At 42.1% G+C, this 26550-nt stretch overlaps 2 protein-coding genes across 2 annotated transcripts in view; both read left to right on the top strand.

Moving 5' to 3' along the window:
- Window positions 1-16267, top strand: part of UBE4A (ubiquitination factor E4A) — a 40334-nt gene extending 24067 nt beyond the window's left edge. The window contains exons 14-20 of the mRNA XM_080817703.1: window positions 604-704; window positions 818-931; window positions 4467-4641; window positions 9345-9525; window positions 9945-10092; window positions 12001-12158; window positions 13292-16267. Coding sequence (XP_080673829.1) covers window positions 604-704; window positions 818-931; window positions 4467-4641; window positions 9345-9525; window positions 9945-10092; window positions 12001-12158; window positions 13292-13421 — 1007 coding nt within the window. The 3' untranslated portion in view covers window positions 13422-16267. The remainder of the gene's footprint in view (window positions 1-603; window positions 705-817; window positions 932-4466; window positions 4642-9344; window positions 9526-9944; window positions 10093-12000; window positions 12159-13291) is intronic.
- Window positions 16268-18280: 2013 nt separating this feature from the next.
- Window positions 18281-26118, top strand: ATP5MG (ATP synthase membrane subunit g). Its single transcript, XM_080817702.1, has 3 exons — window positions 18281-18630; window positions 24287-24447; window positions 25916-26118. The coding sequence occupies exons 1-3, from the start codon at window positions 18579-18581 to the stop codon at window positions 26012-26014; spliced, it is 312 nt and encodes a 103-aa protein (XP_080673828.1). The 5' UTR covers window positions 18281-18578; the 3' UTR covers window positions 26015-26118.
- Window positions 26119-26550: the final 432 nt, after the last annotated feature.

Raw genomic sequence — 26550 nt, 5'->3', positions numbered from 1 at the left:
CTCGCAGCTGGAATGCTGTCTATGAGGAACGTGGAGGTTACTTAATATCCTGTTCAACACGTGGCTGTCACTGCCACAGTGGTCAGTTTGGAGGCCTCATTCAGAGTCTGATAAGACTTTACATTTGGATATGGAAGCACTTGTTTCCCCTGGCTTTTAGTGGACAACTTGGTCCTTGTCCTTTTCTGCATGCGGCATCTTTTATGTCTGTCTCCCTCTTTTTTTTTTTTTTTTTTTAAGATTTTATTTATTTATTTATTTGCGAGAGAGCACAAGCTGTGGGGAGGTGGCGGAGGGAGAGGGAGAAGCACAGAGAGCCCTATTCGGGCCTCGATCCCAGGACCCCAAGACCATGACCCGAGCTGCAGGCAGATGCCTAACTGACTGAGCCATCCAGGTGCCCCTGTCTCTCTCCCTCTTATTCTGTCAGTAAGGAAATAAGTAAACACTTGGCTGTCATTCTGGGCCTTTGTAAACTCCCAGGGCAGATTTTACCAGTAGTCTTGACACATTCAGAATAAAAGAAAATGGCTCCCCAGGCATAAACTCTTCTTTCTCTAGTAGCACCACCTTTGCTGGGTTTTTGCTCTTACCCTATTCCAGGAGACCCCCATCAATTTGAACAGAAGTTTAATTACCGACGTCCCATGTATCCCATCCTAAGGTACATGTGGGGAACAGATACCTATCGAGAGAGCATTAAGGTGAGAGAGTTTTTGGTGAAGTCAAAGTGAGTTCTCTGAGTTTTACTTCAGATAAGCCCCAATGAGTTGTGGTTTGGTACTAAAATGGTTTTGTCTTGGGCTGGGACTTACAGGATTTGGCTGACTATGCCTCTAAGAATTTAGAAGCCATGAATCCCCCGCTTTTCCTCCGTTTTCTTAACCTGCTGATGAACGATGCCATCTTCCTCCTGGACGAAGCCATACAGGTAAGAATAAGTAAATAAAAAAATTTTAGGGATGCGTGGGTGGTTTAGTTGGTTAAACATCTGCCTTCCTCTCGGGTCATGACCCCTAGGGTCCTGGGAAGAGTCCTGGATTGGGCTCCCTGCTCAGTGAGGCGCCAGCTTCTCCCTCTACCTGCCATTCCCTCTGCTTGTGCTCGCTCGCTCTCTCTGACAAATAAATAAAATATTTAAATAAAAATATAACAGGGGCGCCTAGGTGGCTCAGTGGGTTAAAGCCTCTGCCTTCAGCTCAGGTCATGATCCCGGGGTCCTAGGATCAAGCCCCGCATCGGGCTCTCTGCTCAGCAGGGAGCCTGCTTCCCTCTCTCTCTGCCTGCTTCCCTGCCTACTTGTGATCTTTGTCTGTCAAATAAATAAATAAAATCTTAAAAAAAAAAAAAGAAAAGAAATATATTAAAAAAATATATATATATAACAGATTTAACTGTCCTTATCAAATAATAAATACATACTTTTTACCTTCAAATTAGAATAGAGCAGTCTTGGGACGCCTGAGTGGCTCATTCAGACTTCACCTCAGGTCACGATCTCAGAGTCCTAGGATCGAGTCCTACATCAGGTTCCCTGCTCAATGGGGAGCCTGCTTCTCCCTCTCCCTCTGACCCTTGCCCTTCCAGTTGTGCTCTCTCAGTCTCTCAAATAAACAAATAAAATCTTAAAAAAAAAAAATGTTAGAATAGACCAATCTTTATGCCCATAGTACCAGTTTGGACACCAAAAATTTATGAAAAGTAATGTACCACGAACCTTGCCATTACAGAGCTTGATAGGTATTATTCCATTAGAGACCAATATCAAGGGTCATTGAAGCCTCATAAACGAGGGTGATATTTTGGCAAAAAGTGGAAAAGAAAGCTAAAACTAAGGCAAACCGGCATGATTAATCATGCTAGCAGCGCAAAAGGAAATCCGAAGACCTCGTGTTTGGTCAATGACTTTCAACCATTTTCCATCCCAACCCATGAGTAACAATGACTCACTGAGGCAATGATTCTTATCCCCTTCCTGAAAGATTCCGATTTTTGTGCCACTACTTGAAAAAAATCTCTGGTTTTGGTTATTTTTTCATATAAACACTGCAGGTTACCAGTACTCTTCACCTATCCGTAGGCTCTCAGATCTTTACATTTGAAAAGTGTGTTTCCCAAAGTCTTCACCTGGGTGCCTGTCATCAGCTTCAGTGCATCATATCCTTATTCATCCCTCGTGGAGCTGCTTCTTGCTCATATTAAAAACTTCCCTAGGGGGCGCCTGGGTGGCTCAGTTGTTAAGCGTCTGCCTTCAGCTCAGGTCATGATCCCAGGGTCCTTGGATCAAGCCCTACACCGGGCTTTCTGCTCCGTGGGAAGCCTGCTACTCCCTCTCCCACTCCGCCTGCTTGTGTTCCCTCTCTAGCTGTGTCTCTCTCTGCCAAATAAATAAATAAAATCTTTAATAAAAAAAAAAAACTTCCCTGGGGTGCCTGGGTGGCTTAGTTGGTTAAGCGTCTGCCTTTGGCTCAGGTCATGATCCCAGGGTCCTGGGATCAAGCCACGCATCAGACTCCCTGCTCGGCAAGCCTGCTTCTCCCTCTCCCTCTCCCTGCTGCTCCCCCTGCTGTGCTCTCTCTCTCTCTCTCTGTCAAATAAATAAACAAATAATCTTAAGAAAGGGGCACCTTGGGTGGCTCAGTGGGTTAAGCCTCTGCCTTCAGCTCAGGTCATGATCCCAGGGTCCTGGGATCGAGCCCCGCATGGGGCTCTGCTCAGCAGGGAGCCTCCTTCCCCCTCTCTCTGCCTGCTGCTCTGCTTACTTGTGCTTTCTCTCTCTCTGTCAAAAAAATAAATAAAATCTTTTTAAAAATTAAAAAAATTTTAAATCTTAAGGAAAAAAAATTCCCTTATCGGTGACAGGTGTAAGAAAGCTAAGGCAGTGGCCCAAAGGGACATGAGGCAGGTAAGCCATGCAGGTGGCCTGTGGGACAGCCATAAGCTCCTCATATTGATTTGCAGTCCCCCAGTAACATACATACATACATACATACATTTATTTATTTATAAAGATTTATTTATTATTTGACAGAGAGAGACACAGGGAGACAGGGAACACAAGCAGGGGGGAGTGGGAGAGGGAGAAGCAGGCTTCCCACTGAGCAGGGAGCACAATGTGGGGCTCAATCTCAGGACCCTGGGATCATGACCCGAGCCAAAGGCAGATAGATGCTTAATGGCTGAGCCACCCAGGCACCCCAGTAACTTGTATTTAATCTGTGAAGAGAGTTCCTGCTTTTTTCATAGTCCCATACTTCTTGATTTTAGATAGGCTATCATAGAAAACACGAGCAAGTCCTGTAATAAATAGACCCTTCTGAGCAAGAGCTCTGTGATACAAAGAATGACACCAGATGGCATTGTCATAGGACTGCAAGAATGATGAGAAGTAGACAGTTTTTAATATTTATGCTTCTCCTTCCAGACATCTTGCATATTTGATAGAGCTTTGTTTTTTGAGAGGCAGTTTTGGGTTTGGTTTTGTTGGGGCTTTTGGGGGTTTTTGGTTTGTTTTTTGTTGTTTTTGTTGTTGTTTTTCATTTTTTAAGAAGGATTTGTCCCTTTTTTTCATTTGAGCCTGTTTATTTTTGCCTGGATTTCAGACACGATACTATTTATCCTCCTTTCTATTTCAGAGACTGTAATACTCACATGGAACAAATGAGTAAAACAAATCTATATGGAACTTCAGCCCTATGCTGAGAAATAAAGGCTCACATTTCTTACATAGTCCCCGGTTTTCCTGGGTTACTAAACTAGATTTTAGGGATGCCTGGGTGGCTCAGTTGGTTAAGTATCTGCCTTTGGCTCAAGTTAGCATCCCAGGGTCCTAGGATGGAGTCCCACGTTGGACTCCTTGCTTAGCAGGGAGCTTGCCTCCCCCTCTGCCTGCCATTCCCCCTGTTTCTGCATGCTTGCTCGCTCGCTCACTCTCTCTCTGACAAATAAATAAATAAAATCTTTTTTTTTTAATTGAAATAAAAACAAACCAGATTTTAAATAGAACGGCTTAAGAGGCACCTGGGTGGCTTAGTTGGTTGAGCATCCAACTCTTTAAAGATTTTGTTTATTTATTGGACAGACAGAGATCACAAGTAGGCAGAGAGGCAGGCAGAGAGAGAGAGGGAAAAGCAGGCTCCCTGCTGAGCAGAAAGCCCGATGCAGGGCTCGATCCCAGGACTCTGAGATCATGACCCGAGCCAAAGGCAGAGGCTTAACCCAATGAGCCACCCAGGCGCCCTGAGCATCCAACTCTTAATTTTGTCTCAGGTCGTGATCTCAGGGTGGTGGGGTCGAGTCCCACGTCACACTCTGCGTTCAACAGAGAATCTACTTGAGATCTTTCTCCCTCTGCTTCTGTCCCTCCACCTGTTCTCACGCTCTCTCAGATAATATAACCACTGAAATATCATCTTCTCTTCAACTGTACTTTCTTCTCTGATACATTTCACCTCTGGTCTCTGTAGTATTTGAGCAAGATAAAGATTCAACAGATTGAGAAAGACCGAGGTGAATGGGATAGTCTGACTCCAGAAGCCCGCCGAGAGAAGGAGGCCGGCCTACAGATGTTTGGACAGCTGGCACGTTTCCATAACATCATGTCCAATGAAACAATTGGTACCCTTGCCTTTCTGACATCAGGTAAGGACACAAAGCACTGTGTTCCCAAAAAATCCAGTGGTCAAGTTCTACTTCATTTGAGGGATCAGCCCAGCTGAAACTAAGAATTCAGACTCTGGCAGTAGTATTCTACACAGTCTGAGAGGGAAATGAACCACTAGAGAAGCTTCAAGAGGGATGATGCCCGGGGCGCCCAGGTGGCTCAGTCAGTTAGGCATCCAACTCTTGATCCCACATTAGACTATGTGTTGGGCTCCACACTGGACACAGAGCCTACTTAAAATAAAAAAGAAGGGATGCCTGGGTGGCTCAGTTGGTTAAGTGGCTGCCTTCGGCTCGGGTCATGATCCCAGGGTCCTGGGATGGAGTCCCATGTCGGGCTCCTTGCTCAGCAGGGAGCCTGCTTCTCCCTCTGCCTCTGTCTGCCTGTGCTCACTCTCTCTGACAAATAAATAAATAAAATCTTTAAAAAATAAATAAATAAATAAATAAATAAAAAAGAAGATGCCTGTTGAAATGAGAAACATTCACCCTCACACAGCTTGCCAGAAAGCATAAGTTGGTATAATTTTTCTTGAGAACAAGTTAGCCATATAAATATATCTGGGGGAGAGAGAGAGAGAGAGAGAGAGAGAGTGAGTGTGTGTGTGTGTGTGTGTGTGTGTGTGTGTGAATTAACCTGAAAAACATTCTTGAACTCTGGTTAAATGTGGTAGATCAAAGACACTTAACCTCTACTCCCTCTTAGGCTATAGTATCCAGTTCGGTAGCCACTTGCCACATATGGTTATTAGGCATTTTTTTTTTAAGATTTTATTTATTTATTTGACAGAGAGAGATCACAAGTAGGCAGAGAGGCAGGCAGAGAGAGGGGGAAGCAAGCTCCCTGCTGAGCAGAGAGCCTGATGCAGGACTCGATCCCAGAACCCTGAGATCATGACCCGAGCCAAAGGCAGAGGCCTAACCCTAGCCACCCAGGTGCCCCAAAACTTAATTTTTTTTTAAGAAGTAAAATATTTCGTTAATAATTTTTTATTGATTACATAGGAAATGATAACCAAGAATTGCCAGACATTTGAGGAAATCCTCCAACATGAAACACAGATATTGGATGAAAAAAAAGTTTTTTTAAGATTTTATTTATTTACTTATTTGTCAGAGAGAGAGAGAGCGTGCACAGGCAGGCAGAGTGGCAGGCAGAAGAGGAGAGAAGCAGGCTCCCTGCTGAGCAAGGAGCCCAGTGCGGGACTCAGTCCCAGGACCCTGGGATCATGACCTGAGCTGAAGGCAGTGGCTTAACTGACTGAGCCACCAAGGTGTCCCTGGATGAAAACATTTTTAAGAGATGTTTATAATCTCAGAGGAATAAGAGAAGATCTAGCGTCCATAAAACAAGAACAAAGAGGCAATAAAATGTACTATTCAAAGAACAAGAAAGAGATCTTGGATACTGAAAATACAACTTAAGTAATTTTTACCTGTCAGTAGAAGGGTTAGATGATCACATGAAGGAGCTCTTCCATGAAAGTAGAACAGAAAAATGATGGAAATTAAAATGGAAAGGATAAGAAAACAAAGGATCAATCCAGAAAGTCTCAAAAGAGAAAATGGAGTGGAGGAAATTATCAAAGAAATAATACCAAAAATTCTCAAAGACTAAAAGCCTCTAACTTGAAAATGCCACAATGTACCTGGCACAAGGACCTTTTAAACTCTCACTCTGAGGTGACTTTGTGACATTTCAGGAAATCAAGGTAAAGAGAAGACCCTAAAATGTCCCAGAGAAAAGTCAGGTGATGTCCAGTGGTCTAAGTATAAAATGTCTTTGATTTTCCCAACAGTGACATTGGAAGCTGGAGCCCACTCCTCATGGAAAATAGTTTTTCAGCCCAGAATGCCATAACCAGCCTCACTGTCATTTCTGTTTGAAGGTGAACATGAGGACATTTTCAGGGGTGAAGGCATCAGATTTACTTCCAGTGTACCGTTTCTTGAGAAGTTAAAAAAGATATATTCCAGGGGTGCCTGGGTGGCTCAGTGGGTTAAAGCCTCTGCTTTCGGCTCAGGTCATGATCCCGGGGTCCTGGGATTGAGCCCCACATCGGGCTCTCTGCTCCGAGGAGAGCTTGCTTCCTCCTCTCTCTCCCTGCCTGCCTCTCTGCCTACTTGTGATCTCTGTCTGTCAAATAAATAAATAAAATCTTTAAAAAAAAAAAAAAAAGATACATTCCATCAAAGTGAGAGAGTAAATCCAGAGGAGGAATGTGGAATCCCATAGGAGACAAAGAAAGTGTCCAGGATGGTGGTAAAAGGAGCTTGTATGACCACCATGCAACAGGCTGATAGAGCAAGGAGTCCAGATTGGAGTGACAGATGGGAGCTTCCAGAAGGAGCATTTCCAAAAAATACAGAACTGCTAGAAATGATCTTATCGAGGGGCGCCTGGGTGGCTTAGTTGTTGGGCGTCTGCCTTCGGCTCAGGTCATGATTCCCAGGTCCTGGGACAGAGCCCCACGTCGGGCTCCCTGCTCTGTGGGAAGCCTGCTTCTCCTTCTCCCACTCCCCCTGCTTGTGTTCCCTCTCCCTCTGTGTCTCTCTCTGTCAAATAAATAAAATCTTTTTTTTTTTTAAGATTTTATTTATTTGACAGAAAGAACATAAGCAGGCAGAGTGGCAGAGAGAGGGAGTGGGAGAAGTAGGCTCCCCACTGAGCAAGGAGCCTGACACAGGACTCGATCCCAGGCTCATGACCTGAGCTGAAGGCAGCCGCTTAACTGACTGAGCCACCCAGGTGTCCCATAAATAAAATCTTGGAAAAAAAAAAAAAAAAGATATGATCCTATCAAGAGTTTTACATTTCTGGTGGAGAGGTTAGAAAGATTTAGTGATTGGTACTCTGAAAATAAGCAAACAGATTTTTCAAAGTTACATTTAAAAGTATATATATTACCGGGGTGCCTGAGTGGCTCATTCGGTTGAGCGTCCAACTCTTGGTTTCAGCTCAGGTCATGATCTCAGCATTGTGGAATCGAGCCCCGAATTGGGTTCAGTGCTCAGTGGGGAGTTGGCTTGAAGAGTCTCTGCCGCTGCCCCTCCCCCCACTTGCACACCTGCTCTTTCTGTCTTTCTCAAATAGATAAATCCTTTTTTTTTTTAGTTTATATATTATTTTATATATGTAATCATTAGGATACTATGTGGCTCTGCTGTGAGTGATATTTTTACAATCTTCATGACATAAACTAAATTAACCAAAGATTTGATTAGATACTGGAATTTCTATTTGGAAGAGAAGGACAGGAAATACAAGCTAAACTCTCGTCAGGAGTGGAGTCAATAGACTGACTAAAACTAAAACTAACTTATCAACACCAGGCATGTGTTAATGTATTTTTTTTTTTAATTTTTGGAGTTTATGTCCTGTTCCCTAGCAATTCCTTACAAAATCATTGTAAGGAAGTAATAAGTCTACAAAATATGTACATAGTGAAGTTAATAAGTGAAATGGTGGGGCACCTGGCTGGTTCATTCAGTGGAGCATATGATTCTTGGTCCCAGGGTTGTTAGTTTGAGCCCCACACTGGGTGTGGAGATTCCTCAAAAATAAAATCTTTCGGGGCATCTGGGTGGCTCAGTGGGTTAAGCCTCTGCCTTTGGCTCAGGTCATGATCCCAGTGTCCTGGGATCAAGCCCCTCATCAGGCTCTCTGCTCAGCAGGGAGCCTGCTTCCCTCTCTCTCTGCCTGCCTCTCTGCCTACTTGTGATCTCTGTCTGTCAAATAAATAAATAAAATCTTCAAAAAACAAATTTAAAAAAATAAAATCTTTCTTGTGTAAATAGATATGAGATGTTTATAATAGAATGTCTAGCAGTAGGGGCGCTTGGGTGGCTCAGTGAGTTAAAGCCTCTGCCTTCCGCTCAGGTCATGATCCCAGGGTCCTGGGATCGGGCTCTCTGCTCAGTGGGGAGCCTGCTTCCCCCCCCCCCCGCCCTCTGCCTGCCTCTCTGCCTACTTGTGATCTCTCTCTGTCAAATAAATAAATAAAATCTTTAAAAAAAAAAAAAAGAATGTCTAGCAGTAAAAATGTCTAGCAATAAAGATAAGTAACACATGTTGGGAAATTGTGTGGCCATTAAAAAGAATGCAAATCAAGGAGGAAGAAGAGGAAAATTCTTTTTAAAAAGTACAAATCATTGCTACCCTACAGAACTTTCTCTTATCAAAAAACTTATAAATCTGGACTCATACTATAGAAACTAGCCATTTGTGGCTATTGAACACTTGAGATGTGAGGTCAGTGTGCCTATGGAACTGAATTTTGAAATTAATTTAGACACGTCAGGCCAGCCACTGGCTATCATGTCGGACAACACAGGGACGTATATTTACCAAAATGGTGAGATATTTATGATATGGTTAATGAAAAAGTAAGTTACAGAATATATACATGCGATCATCATTTTGTTTTAAAAATGTGTATGTTTGTAAATATGGACAGAAAAGCTGGAAGGATTATTTGAAAATGTTAACAGTGTTTATTTCTGCGTGGTAGTTTTGATAATTTGTTTTTGCTCACCAATGTTTTGTGACATGCCTACAATGAAAATGTATTACTCGTATAATTTTTAAAATATTCCCCAGAGGTCTCCAAGTGAAACATTAAGACATAATAAGTAAAAGATGGCTTATAGGTTGAGTTTTCACAGACTGCCTTTTTTTCTAGAGATCAAATCACTCTTTGTGCATCCTTTCCTGGCTGAGCGCATCATCTCCATGCTGAACTACTTCCTGCAGCACCTGGTTGGCCCCAAGATGGGGGCCTTAAAAGTCAAGGACTTCAGTGAATTTGACTTCAAACCCCAGCAGCTCGTATCAGATATCTGCACAATCTACTTAAATCTTGGGTACCTGAGATTTAGTTGGGCAAGCCACAGGGAATGCTGATGTTTTAATTTGGGGTTTTGATAATGGGATGACTGGTAATTATGTGGAAATAGAAAAGAAATGGTTCATTTCTAGTTGGTTGATGAAAGAATTTTATGTAGTTTTAATCATGAAATTTTGTCTGACCTCTGGGACACTGTTTAAAATGTTCAGCATTCTGCCTATATCTGTGCAAAGGTAAACTTTACTACTTGTAACCAGTGTTTAGAAAAGCAGTATTCTTTTTAAGGTTACAGAATACTTGATAGACTTCCTTCCTAAAAATTAGAAGAAATCTTTCTATATCAAAAGAACGTTGATGGCATGTAGGTGATGGGGAACCTTGTTCCTCAGGACCTTTCCTCTGATGCTCAGTTTCTTTCTGATGCTGACCTTCCAGGGACGAGGAGAACTTCTGTGCTACGGTGCCCAAGGATGGACGTTCCTATTCCCCAACTCTCTTTGCACAGACAGTCCGAGTCCTCAAGAAAATAAATAAGCCCGGGAATATGATTGTGGCTTTCAGCAACTTAGCAGAGAGAATCAAGGTAATGCAAGGAGGATTTGTTTATTAAGATATTCAGTAGAAATCACTGTGTTGACTTAGCTGTTCTGCTGGTTACCCTATTTCAGGGGGTAAAAAGGGTATTGCCTTGAGAAAATATAAACAGATGATTCTTCCTGCTCAGTGAATAACTAGAACTGCCTTTTTTGGGTTTTGGGGTTTTTTTTTTTTAAGTTTTTATTTGAATTCCACTTAGTTGGGAGCCTGGGTAGCTCAGTGGGTTAAGCCTCTGCCTTGGGGCTCAGGTCATGATCCCAGGGTCCTGGGATCAAGCCCTGCATCCGGCTCTCTGCTCGGCAGGGAGCTTGCTTCCCCCTCTCTCTGCCTGCCTCTCTGCCTACTTGTGATTTCTGTCAAATAAATAAAATTTTTTAAAAAATGAATTCCAGTTAGTTAACATACAGTGTTAGTTTCAGGTTTACAATACAGTAATTAAAGAATTCCACCTATCACCATATCATATCATTGTATCATCACTACCATATTCTTTATTCTCTTTTCAACATGAGAGGGAAGAACAGAAAATTGATTTAAGAAGCTTCTACTAGGAGAGAAGAATATACAGCCTTTTGTAGACTGTTTCCTATGAAAACTTTTCTGTACAGTGTTACCAATAGACTTGAAAATCTATATTGTTAATGCAGAACTTTTTCAGATAGAATTCAAGATCAGTTGTTTTTAGTCTTTTGATTTGTATAGATTTTCTTTTTTTTTTTTTTTTAAGATTTTGTTTATTTACTTGACAGACAGAGATCACAAGTAGGCAGAGAGAGGCAGGCAGAGCGTGAGGGGCGCGGGGAAGCAGGCTCCCTGCTGAGCAGAGAGCCCGATGTGGGGCTTGATCCCAGGACCCTGAGATCATGACCTGAGCCAAAGGCAGAGGCTTAACCCACTGAGCCACCCAAGCTCCCTAGATTTTCTTTGTTCATTATATTTGTAGTTAGTAGTTAGCTTATATGGGAATAGTCATATATTTTGTAGATGAAAATACTTTCTTATATTCAACTAATCCCTTTGGAGGAGTTTGACAGAGCTCCATTAGTTACAAAGAAGGAAAAATCATGGCACAGGCTCTAATAATAGAAAACCTTCCTTATTTAAAAAAAAAAAAAGAAAAGAAAACCTTCTTTGTTAACATGCATGTTCCCTTCACTGAACTACTACTTTTTTTATTGAGTTGAGCTCCATCTTGCCTAGAGCTTAGCCAGATGGGTCCCTGAGGAACTAGAGGCATGAAGGGATCAAAATGTTGAAGCTACTTTTAAACTCCTCCCATACCTGTTGGTACCTAAAACCAGAAGCTGCTTTTCATACACTGACTGCATGAGTGACTCTGCAAATAACTCTCTTACCACCGTCCCCTTTGCAATGATGACATTTACAGTAGGACTGCTGCCAGGAGGATCTTGTGTGTGATATGTTTCTTTGTTAACACTTAAACCCATCTCTAGTCATGACTGCCAGCAGCTGAGCCACACTGAGGTTTGGGAGTTGGGGTTGAATGCTCAGCTCGCTTTTATAATGTCCTTGGCCTCTTTAGAAAATAAAGCTGAGAATCGGTGCACCTGGGTGGCTCAGTCATTAAGCGGCTGCCTGCGCCGGCTCAGGTCATGATCCCAGGGTCCTGGGATCGAGCCCCTCTTCGGGCTCCCTGCTCAGGGGGAAGCCTGCTTCTCCCTCTCCCACTCCCCCTGCTTATGTTCCCTCTCTCACTGTGTCTCTTTCTGTCAAATAAATAAATAAATAAATAAAATCTTTTTTTAAAAAAAGGCTGAGAATAGCCATTGTTACTCTAAAGGGTCCTCAATGACCTTTTAAGGTTATAGTCACTGAGTATTTGGAATTCATCTGCTCTGTGAATTCACCTTAACGACCAGTTGTTTGTGCTTAGTCTCTAGCTGACCTCCAACAACAGGAGGAGGAGACCTACGCAGATGCCTGTGATGAGTTCCTGGATCCCATCATGAGCACACTCATGTCTGACCCTGTGGTGCTGCCATCCTCCAGAGTCACTGTGGATAGATCCACCATTGCCAGACATTTGCTCAGGTATGCAAGCCCCAAAGAGCAGCCTCAAGACAACAGACGTGTGTGTTTGCTCTCCTTTTTCCCCAGTTCCTAATACACCCAGGATGTGCTTCATATTGTTGATTTATAAATGAGTTAGGGAGGCTTTTCGGGAGAGGTATATCAGTTTACTGTTAAGGATTTAAACATCCAAAACAAGACACTTTGTTGAGAAATGGTGGCCCTAACCCCTTACCTGCTCCTTCCTTGAAGAAATCATTTCTATCAGATGTTATAAATTATGGCAACCTGAAGACTTGAACTTGTTTTAATTGTGTTTAAGGTGTAAAAATATGAGAAGTTTGTTTTGTTTAAGTCTGGTGTACGCTGTAGCCATCATGCATAGGTTAAGCCAGCTTCTGCTGCTGTCTCACTCAGCCACGGTGGCCAGCGAGTCCAGCTGGGGCCTGCTGCATTAGGTTGACATGGGTTCTGAGAAGCTCTTCCTATTTAAAATGAAGTTCTATAAGTTGACCCAAATTTAAGGGAATACAATTTTTTAAACGTTGCAAAAGGGGATTTTCTACTTTGTGGTATTTGGTATTAAGCATTCACTACACGCATAATGCTGTAGTAGGCGGTCTGTCTTTTCCAAAATGTCAGTGAAAATTTATATTTTATTGTGGCCTCAGGATACAGATAGAAGATAGAATCAGCTCTTGAAGTTTACTGTAAACCCCCTTACCTGTCAGGAAGCCATAATCTGCGTTTACTTGTGCAGCAATCAGCTAACCAAATCAGGTGTCATTCTCCAAAGCTTTATCCCCTAACACCTTGTCAGTAACACTACCAGCAGCTCTGTACACTGACGTGAGTGTGCAGACTCTCTGCCGTAGGAAAATCCAACCAAGTATGATCTGAATAGCACTGTGAAAATCAAGTTTGTTAAGGAACAGAGAGACAAAGTAGCGAAATAATCTGCAGAAACCCAGGAACCTCCTGAGTCACTCTTTCTCTCGTCTCCTTCTTTCTAACCTCAAGTCAGCGCCTGACTCTGACTTAACAGCACGTCTGGCTTCATTCTCAGAGGGAGATGGGCCCGGTTTTCTAGCTTGGGCTTTGGCGGTTTGAACTTACAGAAATAACCACTTTCCCTTTCTCTCTCTCTGTCCCAGTGACCAAACCGATCCCTTTAACCGTAGTCCCCTCACCATGGACCAGATCCGGCCAAACACAGAACTAAAAGAAAAAATCCAACGGTGGCTCGCAGAGAGGAAGCAACAACAAAAGGAGCAACTTGAATAAATACTGTGAACTAAACAAACCAAAAACAACCAACCCCAGAATGTAGATAAACAATTGTTTGTGGTTTCTCTCTTTTTGGTTCCGTTCCTCTCTTTCTTTCTTTCTTTCTCTCTTTCTCTGTTTCTTTCTTTTTTTAACTAGAGAACTGCTCTTGCTGAAATTATGACAATTTAGATTTATTCCTAAGAATTTTACAATGCTCTCCTGGCTTGCAGGAAATTATGCTGATTATAGCAGCACCAAGTTTAGAAATGATCACTCATTTGTACCCTTTGTTCTCTCTTCCTACTCTTCATTCTTTTCCTTCCTTAAGTTATATTAACTTAAACTATTAAACCTTCCTGCCACCTTACTGTTGCTCTGTCAAGAACTGCTCAAATACCTTTGGTGAGCCCAGCTTTTAAGTATATGATGTCACATATTTTGGTGACAGCTGACACCATCAGAAAGTCCTGTGTCATCAAGGTATTTACTGGTCTTCATGACCTGGATGTTGGCCTTTTTCTTGTGACAGTTCTGCTATATTACAGAATAACCTTTCACACAAAAGCAGATACCTTGATTTGTTTGAGTGGGCTTTTGAATAGAATAGATGAGATTTTCAAAAAGGAATCTTAATGCAGTTTCTGTTGGTAGTATTTAATTTTGCATTATCTCATCACTCAGAGATCCAGTGGAGGACAAACATTCTCCCCTAGGGCTGTCATCACCACAAAAAACTTAGCTTCGTAATATTTTTAGGATTGGTAGGACAAACGTGAATATTTGATAATTCAGAAAATTCTGAGGTGAAAGAAAAAAGAAGGCTGTTAGGCCCTCTTTATCTTATGGAAATCTGTTGCCACAAGGAGTAGGCTTGAGTGGAAAAGTTAGGGAACAAATATTGTAACCATGAAAGATGTCATTTTGAGACATTGTTATCAATAATATATTTCAGTATATATAGACACCATGTGCATTTTTATATTGGTCTAGTGTAAACTGAGTACAACTTTATATTGTCTCTTCCATGGTAAGATGTATGCATTGTGTGGCCATGTTTACTGACATACTCTAGACAAAATTCTGAGACTATAACATGTATATAGTTAATGTTTGTTTGGGCTTGTGACCTAACTTCCAAGACTCAGCCTTAGGTCATCAATTAATAAAGTAGGAACTTGAGCACAGCCTTGTCCACAGCTGTTTTAAATATCCACATGGCCCCCTGGAGTTAGTAGGCGGTTGGGCCCCACTTTTGCAAGTTGAGCTTGTGCTCCTTACTCAGTTGCACAGCTTACCAAATGCTAAGTGAGGCACATTCTCCTATGGATTATGTCGCTATCCCTGTAAGCCTAAAGATATCATAAGTGACAAGGGAAGTGAAAGGATCTAGAAACAGCAGTCACTTTCATTTTTAACCATGGCCTCTTTCAAGTAAGATGGTAGTTTTAGGATATCCTAGCACGAGTTGCTATAAGCAGTCCTTAATGTGCTTTTGATGGCATCACTTGGAAAACCTCACATCAGAGGGCATCCCACACTAGGTATAAAGTAGATGTTGCCTATTGCTGTGCTTATAAATGAAAAAGGAGTCTAGGACTCTTAGAAATGCCAGAATGTAAGATACTAATTCAGTGTGCACCTGGGCCTTTAAGGCTTGGGTTACCAGGATTTGTTTATTTTCTTAAAATGAGCTTCATTTCATATTTATTATCCTCCTTTACTTTTCTGAGAATGAACTGTGTATAAAATAAGCTTCTGTCTACTTAAAATTATCTTCCAAACCCAATCTAATGGGATGTTTTCATTTTTTTTTTAAGTGGGGAAAAGACCAGAGTTTTATAGGAGGAAATTGGAGGAAAAATGGGCACAAAACCTCAGAAGGCAGCTGTTCCCAGCAGCTTTCTAGTTAACAACCTCTATGCTGCCTCTTGTATCTGTGTCTGTATTCTACTTCCGTGGTCTTCAGATTGTAAGCCTTTCCTGGCAAGCTTTTTTTTTTTTTCCTGAAACTTTTTATGAATGGCTACGGCACCATTAATGCTGCTGAGTATCTTTAAACTCATCACAAAGGCAAGTGTATAGCTTAAGGCCACTGTTGGTAAGGAAACCAAGTGTCCTCTGTGCCTTTTTTTCTTTCCTTGAAGTAATTTAAGAACATCCCAAAAATGAGACTAAAAAATTACCATCTTGGCGTACACCATGGTGTATATATGCGCTTGGAAGCTTTTGATGAGATGTTTTGTTATCTGGAACTCAGAAACAGCTCTCAATCTATTAGAGCAGACTTTCTGATATACCCAGTTTTATGTGTTGGCTTTGCTGGAGTATGATAGGAAAATGAAGACTCTTTATCAGCTCTGGTATTGCTTACCAAGAGGATGGTAACTCAACTTGGAAAATTATTTAAGTAGGCTTTATCAAGCAATCTTGGTTTGTTGTTTTTTTAGTATAGTTTGTAATGGATATGTAAAAACAAACATTAAAGGTTTATTAATGGTGCAGGTGAAGGTGCCAGTTGCTATTTGGTATCACAGTCTACAAAAGCTTCATTACTTTATTTGATGCTGGTTGCTAAGCAGCCATTGCCCAGAGCATAAGTCTACTGGGTGCCTTTACAAGCCAGAGAGGCTGATGCTGCACTGTTGGTGTCATGTGAGGAAATAATGCACATGCTCTGACTGCTACACAGGAAAACCTAGACAAAAAAAAGTACAAAATAAAACAACAAAAAGGTTGATTGAAATAAAATTTGATCAACATAACTGTATTTTGAAACATTCCAGGAAGGTTACTTCTTGTCAAACTTGCCTGGGGGTGTTTGTTCAAAGCTTGTATTTAATAAATGAACACCTGACTTACAACCTTTGTTATCACTTCCTTCATTACAGTATGAAAAGCTAGTGGCAGGTTCTCAGGAATTTGAGAGGACCCTGACCTTCACTTCTCTTTAAGGTGGTATCAAACGTGGGTCACCCGGCTGAGCTAACCTCCCTTACCAGGCTTCTGGACCCACAAGTTATGCAGAAGAGTGTTGGGGCATATTTTTTCCTCATCGGTTCACATCCAGCTTCACTTTTATCTGTCCTAAACCCCAGATCTTTCATTTTAATCATTCACTATCACATTCCCTGTCTTGCCCCTAGTTTCTTTTTTTTTTTTTTTAAGATTTTATTTATTTATTTGACAGAGAGAGATCACAAGTAGGCAGAGAGGCAGGCAGATAGAGAGGGGGAAGCAGGCTCCCCGCTGAACAGAGAGCCCGATGTGGGGCTCCATCCTAGGACCCTGGGATGATGACCTGACCCGAAGGCAGAGGCTCTAACCCACTGAGCCACCCAGGCGCCCCTTGCCCCTAGTTTCTATACCCTTGCCCTGTGAGACCTCAGTTTAGATTGACCCAGTCATTCCTCTCTGTTCCAGTATCCAAGCTGTAGACCACTGTTGGAGAAAAATGACACAATCTTTAGAGTGCTGTGACCACAAATCAGTGGTTGCTAACACTGCCCAACAACCCTGTGTGTCCAGAAACTCCGCACCAATCCAAACTTGAACCTTTTCCACCAATCTTTCTGACCTTCACCGAAGATCTTGCCTTCCACTTAACTAGAAAGATACATACTTCAGAATTTCCACTTTCAGATTTCTCTCCCATCATCCCATCTGTGAAGAGGCCCCACAGTTCCAAGGCTAATCCCCCCAATCTTCTTTCTTGTCTCTTCAGATATTTTATCAATCCTCCTTCTCTATCTTCAGCGTCCACCTTAAGTTCCACATCCTTACTTGGTCTTATTGAGTGGAGGAGGGAGAAGGAAAGAATCTTAAGCAGGCTCCATGCCCAGGCTGAGCCCAGCGCAGGGCCCAACAGGGGGCTAATGGCACAACTCTGAGATCATAACCTGAGGTGAAATCAAGTCAGATGCCTAAAGACTGACCCACACAAGCACCCCCTATTTGGTTTTCCGACTTACAGTCCTTCATAGACATACTCTGGCTTCTATCCTAATTTTCTGAAACTGCTGTAGCTAATATTTCCATATTGGTAAATTAACTTTCCCAGCCTTAATTTGACTTCTCTGGAGTACTTGGCACCTGAATCATTGCCATTGAAACGATGCTCTTGGCTCCTTGATATCACCCCTAATTTTTCTTTCTACCTGACTATCTCATCAATCAGATTTGCTCAGGCTTCTCCAGGGTACATTACTTATAATTATGCTTCTCACATCAAATGCCACTTCCCTAGATAAATCTTTTCTCCCAGTCATATTAAAGTTTCAACCCTGTAGTACAGACCTGTTCTACGTCTTCTCTAGAAATCTTTCCAGATCACCACCACTCCTAATCGCATTCGCCTCTTACCTGTTTACACTGCAATCTTGTCAGATCCCAACTCTGCCCCTCACTAGCTATGTGGCCATTTATCAATCCCGGTCTTAAATGGGGGACACTGCTAACACAGGCTTTCTTAAATTCCAAAAGGCCTGGCATACTGGAGGCCCTCCCTCAGTAAATGTTTTGTTGCTCCCATCCCCATAGTTCCTTGCGACTCACTACGGAATTAGAGGGACTGGACTCCGATCCCGATACAAAATGAAGGGGAGATCGGGATTAGGAAAGATCCGCTGAAGAAAGGCAAAGGACTGAATCACATGACAGGTTATGTGGCGCCGGCTCTGCCCATAACTCTCCACATGTTTGGGCTGTCTGCCTTTATAAGACGATCGTTCTGGCCTAGGAAAACCTTACAAACGCCTTCCAGGCCTAACTTCTCATGTTTTCTCAGAAAATCGCCAACACCTGACACACACCGGAGCCGGCCCGCGCCAAGGCCAGCACGGGAGGCCCACAGCGCATGCGCCCGCCCTCCGCGGGCCGGCCTTCCGGGCCTCTGTGAGCGGCTGCCCCAAGAGATGCCTGTTCCTCCGCCGAAGCCCACCACTCTCCACGTGTTCTCTGACCTCACCTTTTCATCTGCCCTTTCTCCTCCGCGGCTGAAGAGAATAATGTGGTTAGCTAGATTCCGGAAAGGTAACAGGACACCTAAATACTTTGGACCGGCGCGGAAAAAGGAGGCCTGACCTTGGAAGCGGAACGGGGTCCTGCGGCGGGTCCTTCCGGGGGGGGGTGACATTCAGCGGCTGTCCGGGGCGACGGACCTTCCAGCTTGGAACCATGGCTCAGTTTGTCCGTAACCTCGCGGAGAAGGCCCCGGCGCTGGTGAACGGTGAGCGCGGCGGCGGACTGCCGGGGCGGGAGGGTCTGAGGGGACGACGCGGGCGGTGGTGCCTCGAGGGTCCCGCGGAAGCCGGGGCGGGACGGCCGGTGTGGGGGCTCGCGGGGAGAGCAGGGGCCAGGCTCTAGCCTTTCCGTCCGCCTGGCCTGCAGCTGGGGTTCTCCGTACACTCAAGAAGTTCGGAATTCTAACCGCCACAGTGAAGGAGGGGAGGGCTGTGTGGGAAGGCTGGAGTCGCCCTCCACTGCCGCCATGACGCCCCCTTAGATGTCGAGGCGTGGGGGTATGGAGGGTAGGGCCCTGCGGCCGAACGAGGGAAAGGGAGGGCAGAGGCTGGTGAAAGTACCGTGAATTCGGCCTCACCAGGTTGTCTGGTTCTCAAATAGGGTATCGGGAAGTCTACATACGTTTTTAGGGGTAGGCATGCTTTTTGAACGTTAACTTTGCTTTCTCTCCTGGCCAGATTATGAAATGCTTCTTTAATCTAATGGAAATTTTTAGGTGAAATTGGACTTTGTGGACGAGTATCCCTGCTCCCACAAACATAGAAAGGGAGGTGTATGAACAGTAATCTTTATCATTCTAGCGTTAATATTCATGGAGCTTTTCAGTTTGAAAAAAACCGATGTCTTACTGGCAGACCGCTGTGCTTGAGAACGACCCTGAATAGTCAACAGCCCTGAGAAGTAGCCTCTTCTGTCAGGAAATATCGCAGTTGTCTGCTGGGTAGCAAGCTCTTCCATTTTATTTCCAAAGTGAGATGAAATAAAATGAGGGGAGCGTCTTCTCTGGAGTGTTATATTCTAGTGAGCGGTTGAAGAATATATCTCTAGATAGCTTTCATTCAAATTTGATTCTGAAATAGGAATGGAAAGAATTTTCTGAATATATGTGATATTTTTTAACCTATTTTACTGTGATTGATTTATCTTCTTCCTTTGCTCCCATCAGCAGCCAGTGGATTATTGAAGGCCTTAGGGTGCCAAATACAATAATGCTTGAGCCTCTCCTCCTACACAACCCCACAGTCGACTAATTTACACATTTTCCTAAAGAGCTTAAGTTTGCAGTGTTACTAAGATCATCACAGTACCTGTTTTGATAGAGCTCTGCACTTTTTTACATGAATAAAAAGGGGCTTCATCCTTTAGATTTTTGTGGGTGATTCGAAGCAACATTTTTTTAAGTTTTAAGTTTTTTAAGTTTTAAGTTTCAGGTGAATTTTTTTTCCCCTGGGGCATGGCATTCACATTTTTCAGGTGGTGGGATTGCAAACTAATTTAGTAATAAAATGCAAAAGAAGAGTAATACCAAAAGGAAATTTTATTAAGAAACAAACTCTTTCCTATATTATTGTAATTAAAAGTAACAGTTGTTGTTCTTCCAGAAGTACTCAGAAAGAACTACTCAGCTAGGGCCAGGCTGTTAAATGTGAAATATATTTTGCTTTGTAACATAATTCAGAGTATTAAATGTGAATGTTAAATGTCTAATAAAAATTGGGACACCTGGCTAGCTCAGTCAGTGGAGCCCTCAACTCTTGATTTTGGGTTGCGGGTTCAAGCTCCGCATAGAGATTACTTAAAAATCAATTCTTTTGGGGCGCCTAGGTGGCTCAGTAGGTTAAAGCCTCTACCTTCAGCTCAGGTCATGATCTCAGGGTCCTGGGATGGAGCCCTGCATCAGCCTCTCTGCTCAGCAGGAAATCTGCTTCCCTTCCTCTCTCTCTCTGCCTGCCTCTCTGCCTACTTGTGATATCTCTCTCTCTCTCTCTCTCTCTCTGTCAAATAAATAAATAAAATCTTAAAAAAAAAATCAATTCTTAAAAAAAAAAAATTACTAACCAGGTGCTTGGGTGGCTCAGTTAGGCATCTGCCTGCTCAGGGGAAGCCTGCTTCTCCCTCTGCCTGTTGCTCCCGTGCTTGTGCACTCTCTCCCCCATGCGCTCTCTGTATCAAATAAATAAATCTTTAAAAAAAAAAAAAGGGCACCTGGGTGGCTCAGTCATTAAGCGCTGCCTTAGGCTCATGTCATGATCCCGGGGTCCTGGGCTCAAGTCCCATACTGAGCTCCCTGCTTAGCGGGGAGCCTGCTCTCTCTACCCCTTCTTGTGTTCCCTCTCTGGCTGTCTCTCTCTCTCTCTGTCAAATAAATACATAAGTAAATAAATAAATACATACATACATACATGATCTTATCTTTTTAAAAAACTGACTATAGGAGCATCTGGGTGGCTCAGTCTATAGAGCATGACTCTCAATCTCTGGGTCGTGATTTCAAGCCCCATGTTCGGCACGGAATTTTTTTTTTTTAATATATATAGAGTTTATATTTTTAAAAAATTACTATATCTGCTGATTCACCTGGGGGCACAAAGAAGCTAACAGAAATGAGTAATTTTATCACAGACTTCCCCAAAGAAGTCATAAGAGTTTAATTTTTTTTCATGGTTACTAAACTTGAGACGTTATTGAGATTTTACCAGTCTTTCCATTAATCTCTTCCTGTTCCAGGAGCCCATCCAGGTTCCACATCGTATTGAGTTGTTAATCTCCCTAGTTTCCTCTGATGTGTAACACTTTAATGACAGTTTTTCTTACTTTCCACAACTTTGACAGTTTTTTTTTAAGTATTTCTGTAGAGGGGCGCCTGGGTGGCTCAGTGGGTTAAAGCCTCTGCCTTCAGCTCAGGTCATGATCTCAGGGTCCTGGGATTGAGTCCTGCATCGCATCATCGGGCTCTCTGCTCAGCAGGGAGCCTGCTTCCCCCTCTCTCTCTGCCTGCCTCTCTGCCTACTTGTGATCTCTCTCTGTCAAATAAATAAATAAAATCTTTAAAAAAAAAAAAAAGGTATTTTTGTAGATACCTATCTAGGTGTCCTATAAAGATGTCCTCCAATCTGGATTTGTCTGGTATTTTTCTCATGATTAGTCTGGAGCTATGGGTTTTGAGAAAGAATATTACAAAAGTGAAATGCTATAATCATATCAGGATATACGTGATACCCGTGTAACATCACTGGTGAAATAGTTTTCATCATTTGGTTATGGTTGTGTTGCTAGGTTTCTCGCTGTAAAGTTACTGTTTTTTCCCTTCCCATGATCTGTTCCCTAGAAGCAAGTAACTAAGTCGTCTCAGTGGTGTGTACTGAGGGGGCGGGAGCAGCTGCCAACAGCAGGGATCCCATCTCCTGTAGGAAGGAGTATTTACATATAATTAAATGGAATTCTATGAGAAAGATTTGTTCTTCCCTGTGTGTTTATTCAGTCATGTATGGACTCATGTACATTTATTTCCTCCTTCTTACCTCCAATAGTATGTTACTTACTTTGTTCAAATTGTTGCAGCCTTGGCCATTGAGAACCCTTTCAGATTGGCACCTCTGTCCCATTGAGTACCCCCTTTCTTGTACTACAAAATCCTTCAAAGTCATGTTACATTTTCCCTGCCCAGCCTTAGAATCAGCCATTTCTCCAAGGAGTCCTAGTTTCTTTTGTTGGACAACGTACTTTGAAACTAAGATCTAGGCAATGAATATCTTTCTTGCTACTAGACTGCTAGAATGTCATCACTTCTAGGGTCTCTTAAGGATGTGTGTGTATGGTAACCCATGTGTATATATGCATATACATGGTTGTTTCTGTATCTATCCATCTGTATATATATTGAACTACACGTGAGTTCATATGAATGTCTCCAACTCTAATCCAGTACTATGGGATTTATTCTTGCTTCTTTTGCCTATTTGTAACTTTCCTGCAGTGAGAAACCTGGCTCCCATCATCCACCATACATCCCTTGTACATATATAAAGCAGTTTGAAACTTTTTAACCTGTACTCCCTGAAAAACAAATGTGCCATCTAAAGTATAGTGCTTGTGTAGAGTACTTTTTTTTTAAAGGATGAAATATCTGTGTTGAAAACTGTATAAAGACAATTACACAAGATTTTGTACTCTGTGGTAGACCCCCCCTTTTTTGTGTGTGATAGCCCCATCTTCCAGGCACTGTCAGTTCTATGTAGAACTTGTGTCTTCTTAAAGATTTACCCATGGCCCTGAGCACAAAGGATGATGCAAATATTGATTCTAAGAGTAGTGAATACCCAAATCCAGGAAGCTAATAATAGAAGTACCAAGAACCTCGGATAATCCATCTTTCTCGTGTTTGGGGGTTTGTTTTATTTATTTATTTCTTTATTTTTTTTTTTAAGATTTATTTTAGAGAGGGGCGCCTGGGTGGCTCAGTGGGTTAAGGCCTCTGCCTTCAGCTCGGGTCATGATCCCAGGATCCTGGCATCGAGCCCCACATCGGGCTCTCTGCTCCGCAGGGAGCCTGCTTCCTCCTTTCTCTCTCTCTCTGCCTCTCTGCCTACTTGTGATCTCTGTCAAATAAATAAATAAAAATCTTTAAAAAAAAAAAAAAGATTTATTTTAGAGAGAGAGTACATGTACAAGCATGAGGGCAGGGCAGAGGGAGAAGCAGACTCCCCGATGAGTAGGGAGCCCAGTGCAGGATTCCAGAACCCTTGAATCATAACCTGAACTGAAGAAAGACACTTCACCGCAGGAGCTACCCAAGCATCCCACCCCCATCTTTGAATAGTAGACAGTTTATGGATGTTCGTGCAAGTGTGCTGTTTTTATCACATTTATCTTGTTGTAACTTTTTTTATAAAATTACTTTCTCGGGATGCCCGGGTGACTCAGTCCGTTAAGCATCTGCCTTCAGCTTAGGTCATGATCCCAGATTCCTGGGATCGAGTCCTGCATTAGGCTCCTTGCTCATCAGGGAACCTGCTTCTCTGTCTCCCTCTGCTGCTCCCCCTGCTTGTGCTCTCTTACTGTCAAATAAATAAATAAAATCTTTTTTTAAAAATTAAAAAAAAATGCCTTCCTCTTGCTGAAATCACTACCATAATCTTACATCTACTTGGGTTATTAAGAATTTTTTTTTCTCTGAAACAGTAACTACCTTGAGGAATTTCACCAGAGTAATAGATTTGAGTTTGGCTGCTCTGAACAATACGTGTAGGTTTTATTTTTATTATTTGTACAGTTCTGAAGGAGGAGCAGCTGGGCTTTTGTTAAGGAAAGATTTAATTCACATATTGATGCGGATACCAAAAATGGGCACTAATTGGTATAATTCCGTCTGGATTTGTAGCCAACATTTTGACAAGTTTTAATCTTATTCTTAAGGATGCTGTTCTGTGTAGCTCCTTCCCTCCCCTTCCACACTTTTTCCCTCCAAATTTTCTGCTCTCTCTACCAAGAAAATATGGCTACATTGCTGCTGTTTTCTTGCTTCTGAATCCAACTTCTCATAACTTTATAGTTAACCAGATTTGCCTTTCGTAAATGAAGTAACCGTACTAGCTGGCCACTAGTGAAGTCCTGACATAATTGAATGTGCTTACAGCTTCCTGCCTGATTGAACTTCCCTGTGACACAGGTGTTCTGCATCTTTAAAAGCCTCTTGTTACCAGGGAGCAGCTTTGACTTTTTCACACCGGGTGCACATTTGGTACAAGCAGTGAATGAATGTGATGCATGAATAAATATTTGTGTCCAGCCCACACATCTGCTTCTTTGGGTCTCTTGTGAGTTCATCCTGGTTTTTTGTTTTGTTTTGTTTTGTTTTCCAGCTGCTGTGACTTACTCGAAGCCTCGATTGGCCACATTTTGGCACTATGCCAAAGTTGAGCTGGTTCCTCCAACCCCTGCTGAGATCCCTACAGCTATTCAGAGTTTGAAAAAAATAGTCAAGAGTGCTCAAACTGGTAGCTTCAAACAGCTCACAGTTAAGGTAACTATGGGCTAAATGAAAACGTATGTGCGTAACTGAAAATGTCTTCCCTCGGGATTTTTCTGATTGCTTTGATTAATATATGTATTTTCCAGTGAGACTAAAACCTACATAATGAAAGATAATCTCTTTCTTGACTGCTGAGAAAGATACTTACCTTTCTAATGTTGTCATCTGGGTTGAAATAAATCAGCTATTATATGTCTTTGTTTCCTGTTAGTCTTAAAGAAAGGAGCATTTTTTTCTGGGCAACTTTTTTCCCTCTCCTATTTTGGTTAGTATACTAAAATAGGATGGCTTACTTTGCTGATTTTGTACTTTTTTTTTTTTTTTTTTAAAGATTTTATTTATTTATTTGACAGACAGAGACCACAAGTAGGCAGAGAGGCAGGCAGAGAGAGAGAGAGGAGGAAGCAGGCTTCCTGCCGAGCAGAGAGCCCGATGCGGGGCTCAATCCCAGGACCCTGGGATCATGACCTGAGCCGAAGGCAGAGGCTTCAACCCACTGAGCCACCCAGGCGCCCCCGATTTTGTACTTTTTTTATCCGAAGGCCTGGAAATACTCCTGGTTTAGCCAAAAGATCTCTTGGACTATCAGGCAGCTAACACTTACATGAAGATAAAAATATCAAAACCTAGCAAGCATATCATGTAATATGAAGGGTTACTGAATTGCATTAAGATAAAATCTAAAGACTGTTAAGAACTGGAACTTGGATTTTATGTTTGCTTGTTTGAGCTAAACAACTAAATTATTTCTGGCTTTAGAATCTACATCCTGGAAAATACAGTTGTTTTTCAGACCGCCAGTATTTCTGGTCTAGTTTGAAGGAGAAAATTAAAATTCACATCCAGGTGCTAAATGGAAAGGCCCGATTTTGTTGTAGAGGAGTACTTTCTTCAACTGGAGTTTCAAGATCCTTAGTTGCACTTACACACAGCGTGCTTTTTCAGGGCAGTAAAACATTGATCTGTGAAACTGAGTCATTACTAAATACTTGGAAGGAGTTAAACCAAATAATATATGAAGAAAAGGGAAGACAGAGCTCTTCATCTGTCAATGAATTCTCTTTGGCCAGACAGAAATGTCTGTTCAGAGACTTACCTTCCTATGGCCATCCTTTCATATGAATGCCCTGTCTAAATGTGTCAGCTATTTCCAGGATGTGGGTTGTTCTAGGGCTCATAAAGTGTCTCATAAACTAATAATGAAAGGGTTAAATCAGTTCAGGTCTTTAAAGAATGCTTTGAAAGAATTTATAAGCTCTGGACTACTAACCTTACATAATTGAAAGTTCAAGTGTCTCAGCAGTTGAACAAAGTTAACATCAGTAAACCTTGACTTTGGCTAAAACTGCTCTCTAAATGAATAGCATCCTTACATTCTCTGTTACTTGATCCTGGAGAAGAGTACTTTTAAATACATAAGAAAAACGATGTACATTAAAATTTGTGCTGCTTTTTTCAGGAAGCTCTGCTGAATGGTTTGGTGGCCACCGAGGTGTGGATGTGGTTTTATGTCGGCGAGATCATAGGCAAGCGTGGCATCATTGGCTATAATGTTTGAAGACCAATCTTTAACATCTGTTTATATGTGGCTTATTATTTGAGGGTTCTTGGACCATGTGTGATCAAACTGGTACTTGAATAAAAGAAGATAATGTGTCAAAATCAGTGTTTCCTCTGTCAGACACTACATGGAAGGATTATAGTTTCTCTTGATAGTAAGATGGATTGTCTTGCTTTAATACATTAATAGAGCTCTAAGGGCATGTCTTTTGCTTAGCCTAAAATCGGAAAGGATATATGTGAATATACCAACCTGGCAAATACATTTACGAGGATAACATTCTAACTTGAAGGTTTGAAATACCTGATAACTTTATTTTTATTTCCAGAATAGTCAGGGAAAAGGTCTTGGGAAAACTAGGACTTGCTACAGTAAGAAAAATAGTAATACCACGGGCCATAGTGATATAGTTAAATCATGTCCATAATATAAAGAATAAAATTTGGATAGTTTCTCTTTGCTACAGAGATTTTTTTTTTTTTTTAAGATTTTATTTATTTATTTGACAGACACAGCAAGAGAAGGAACACAAG

The sequence above is a fragment of the Martes martes genome (assembly GCF_963455335.1).
Source record: "Martes martes genome assembly, chromosome: 10".
In the NCBI taxonomy this organism is placed as follows: Eukaryota; Metazoa; Chordata; class Mammalia; order Carnivora; family Mustelidae; genus Martes; species Martes martes.
This window is presented reverse-complemented; position numbering and strand designations above follow the sequence as displayed.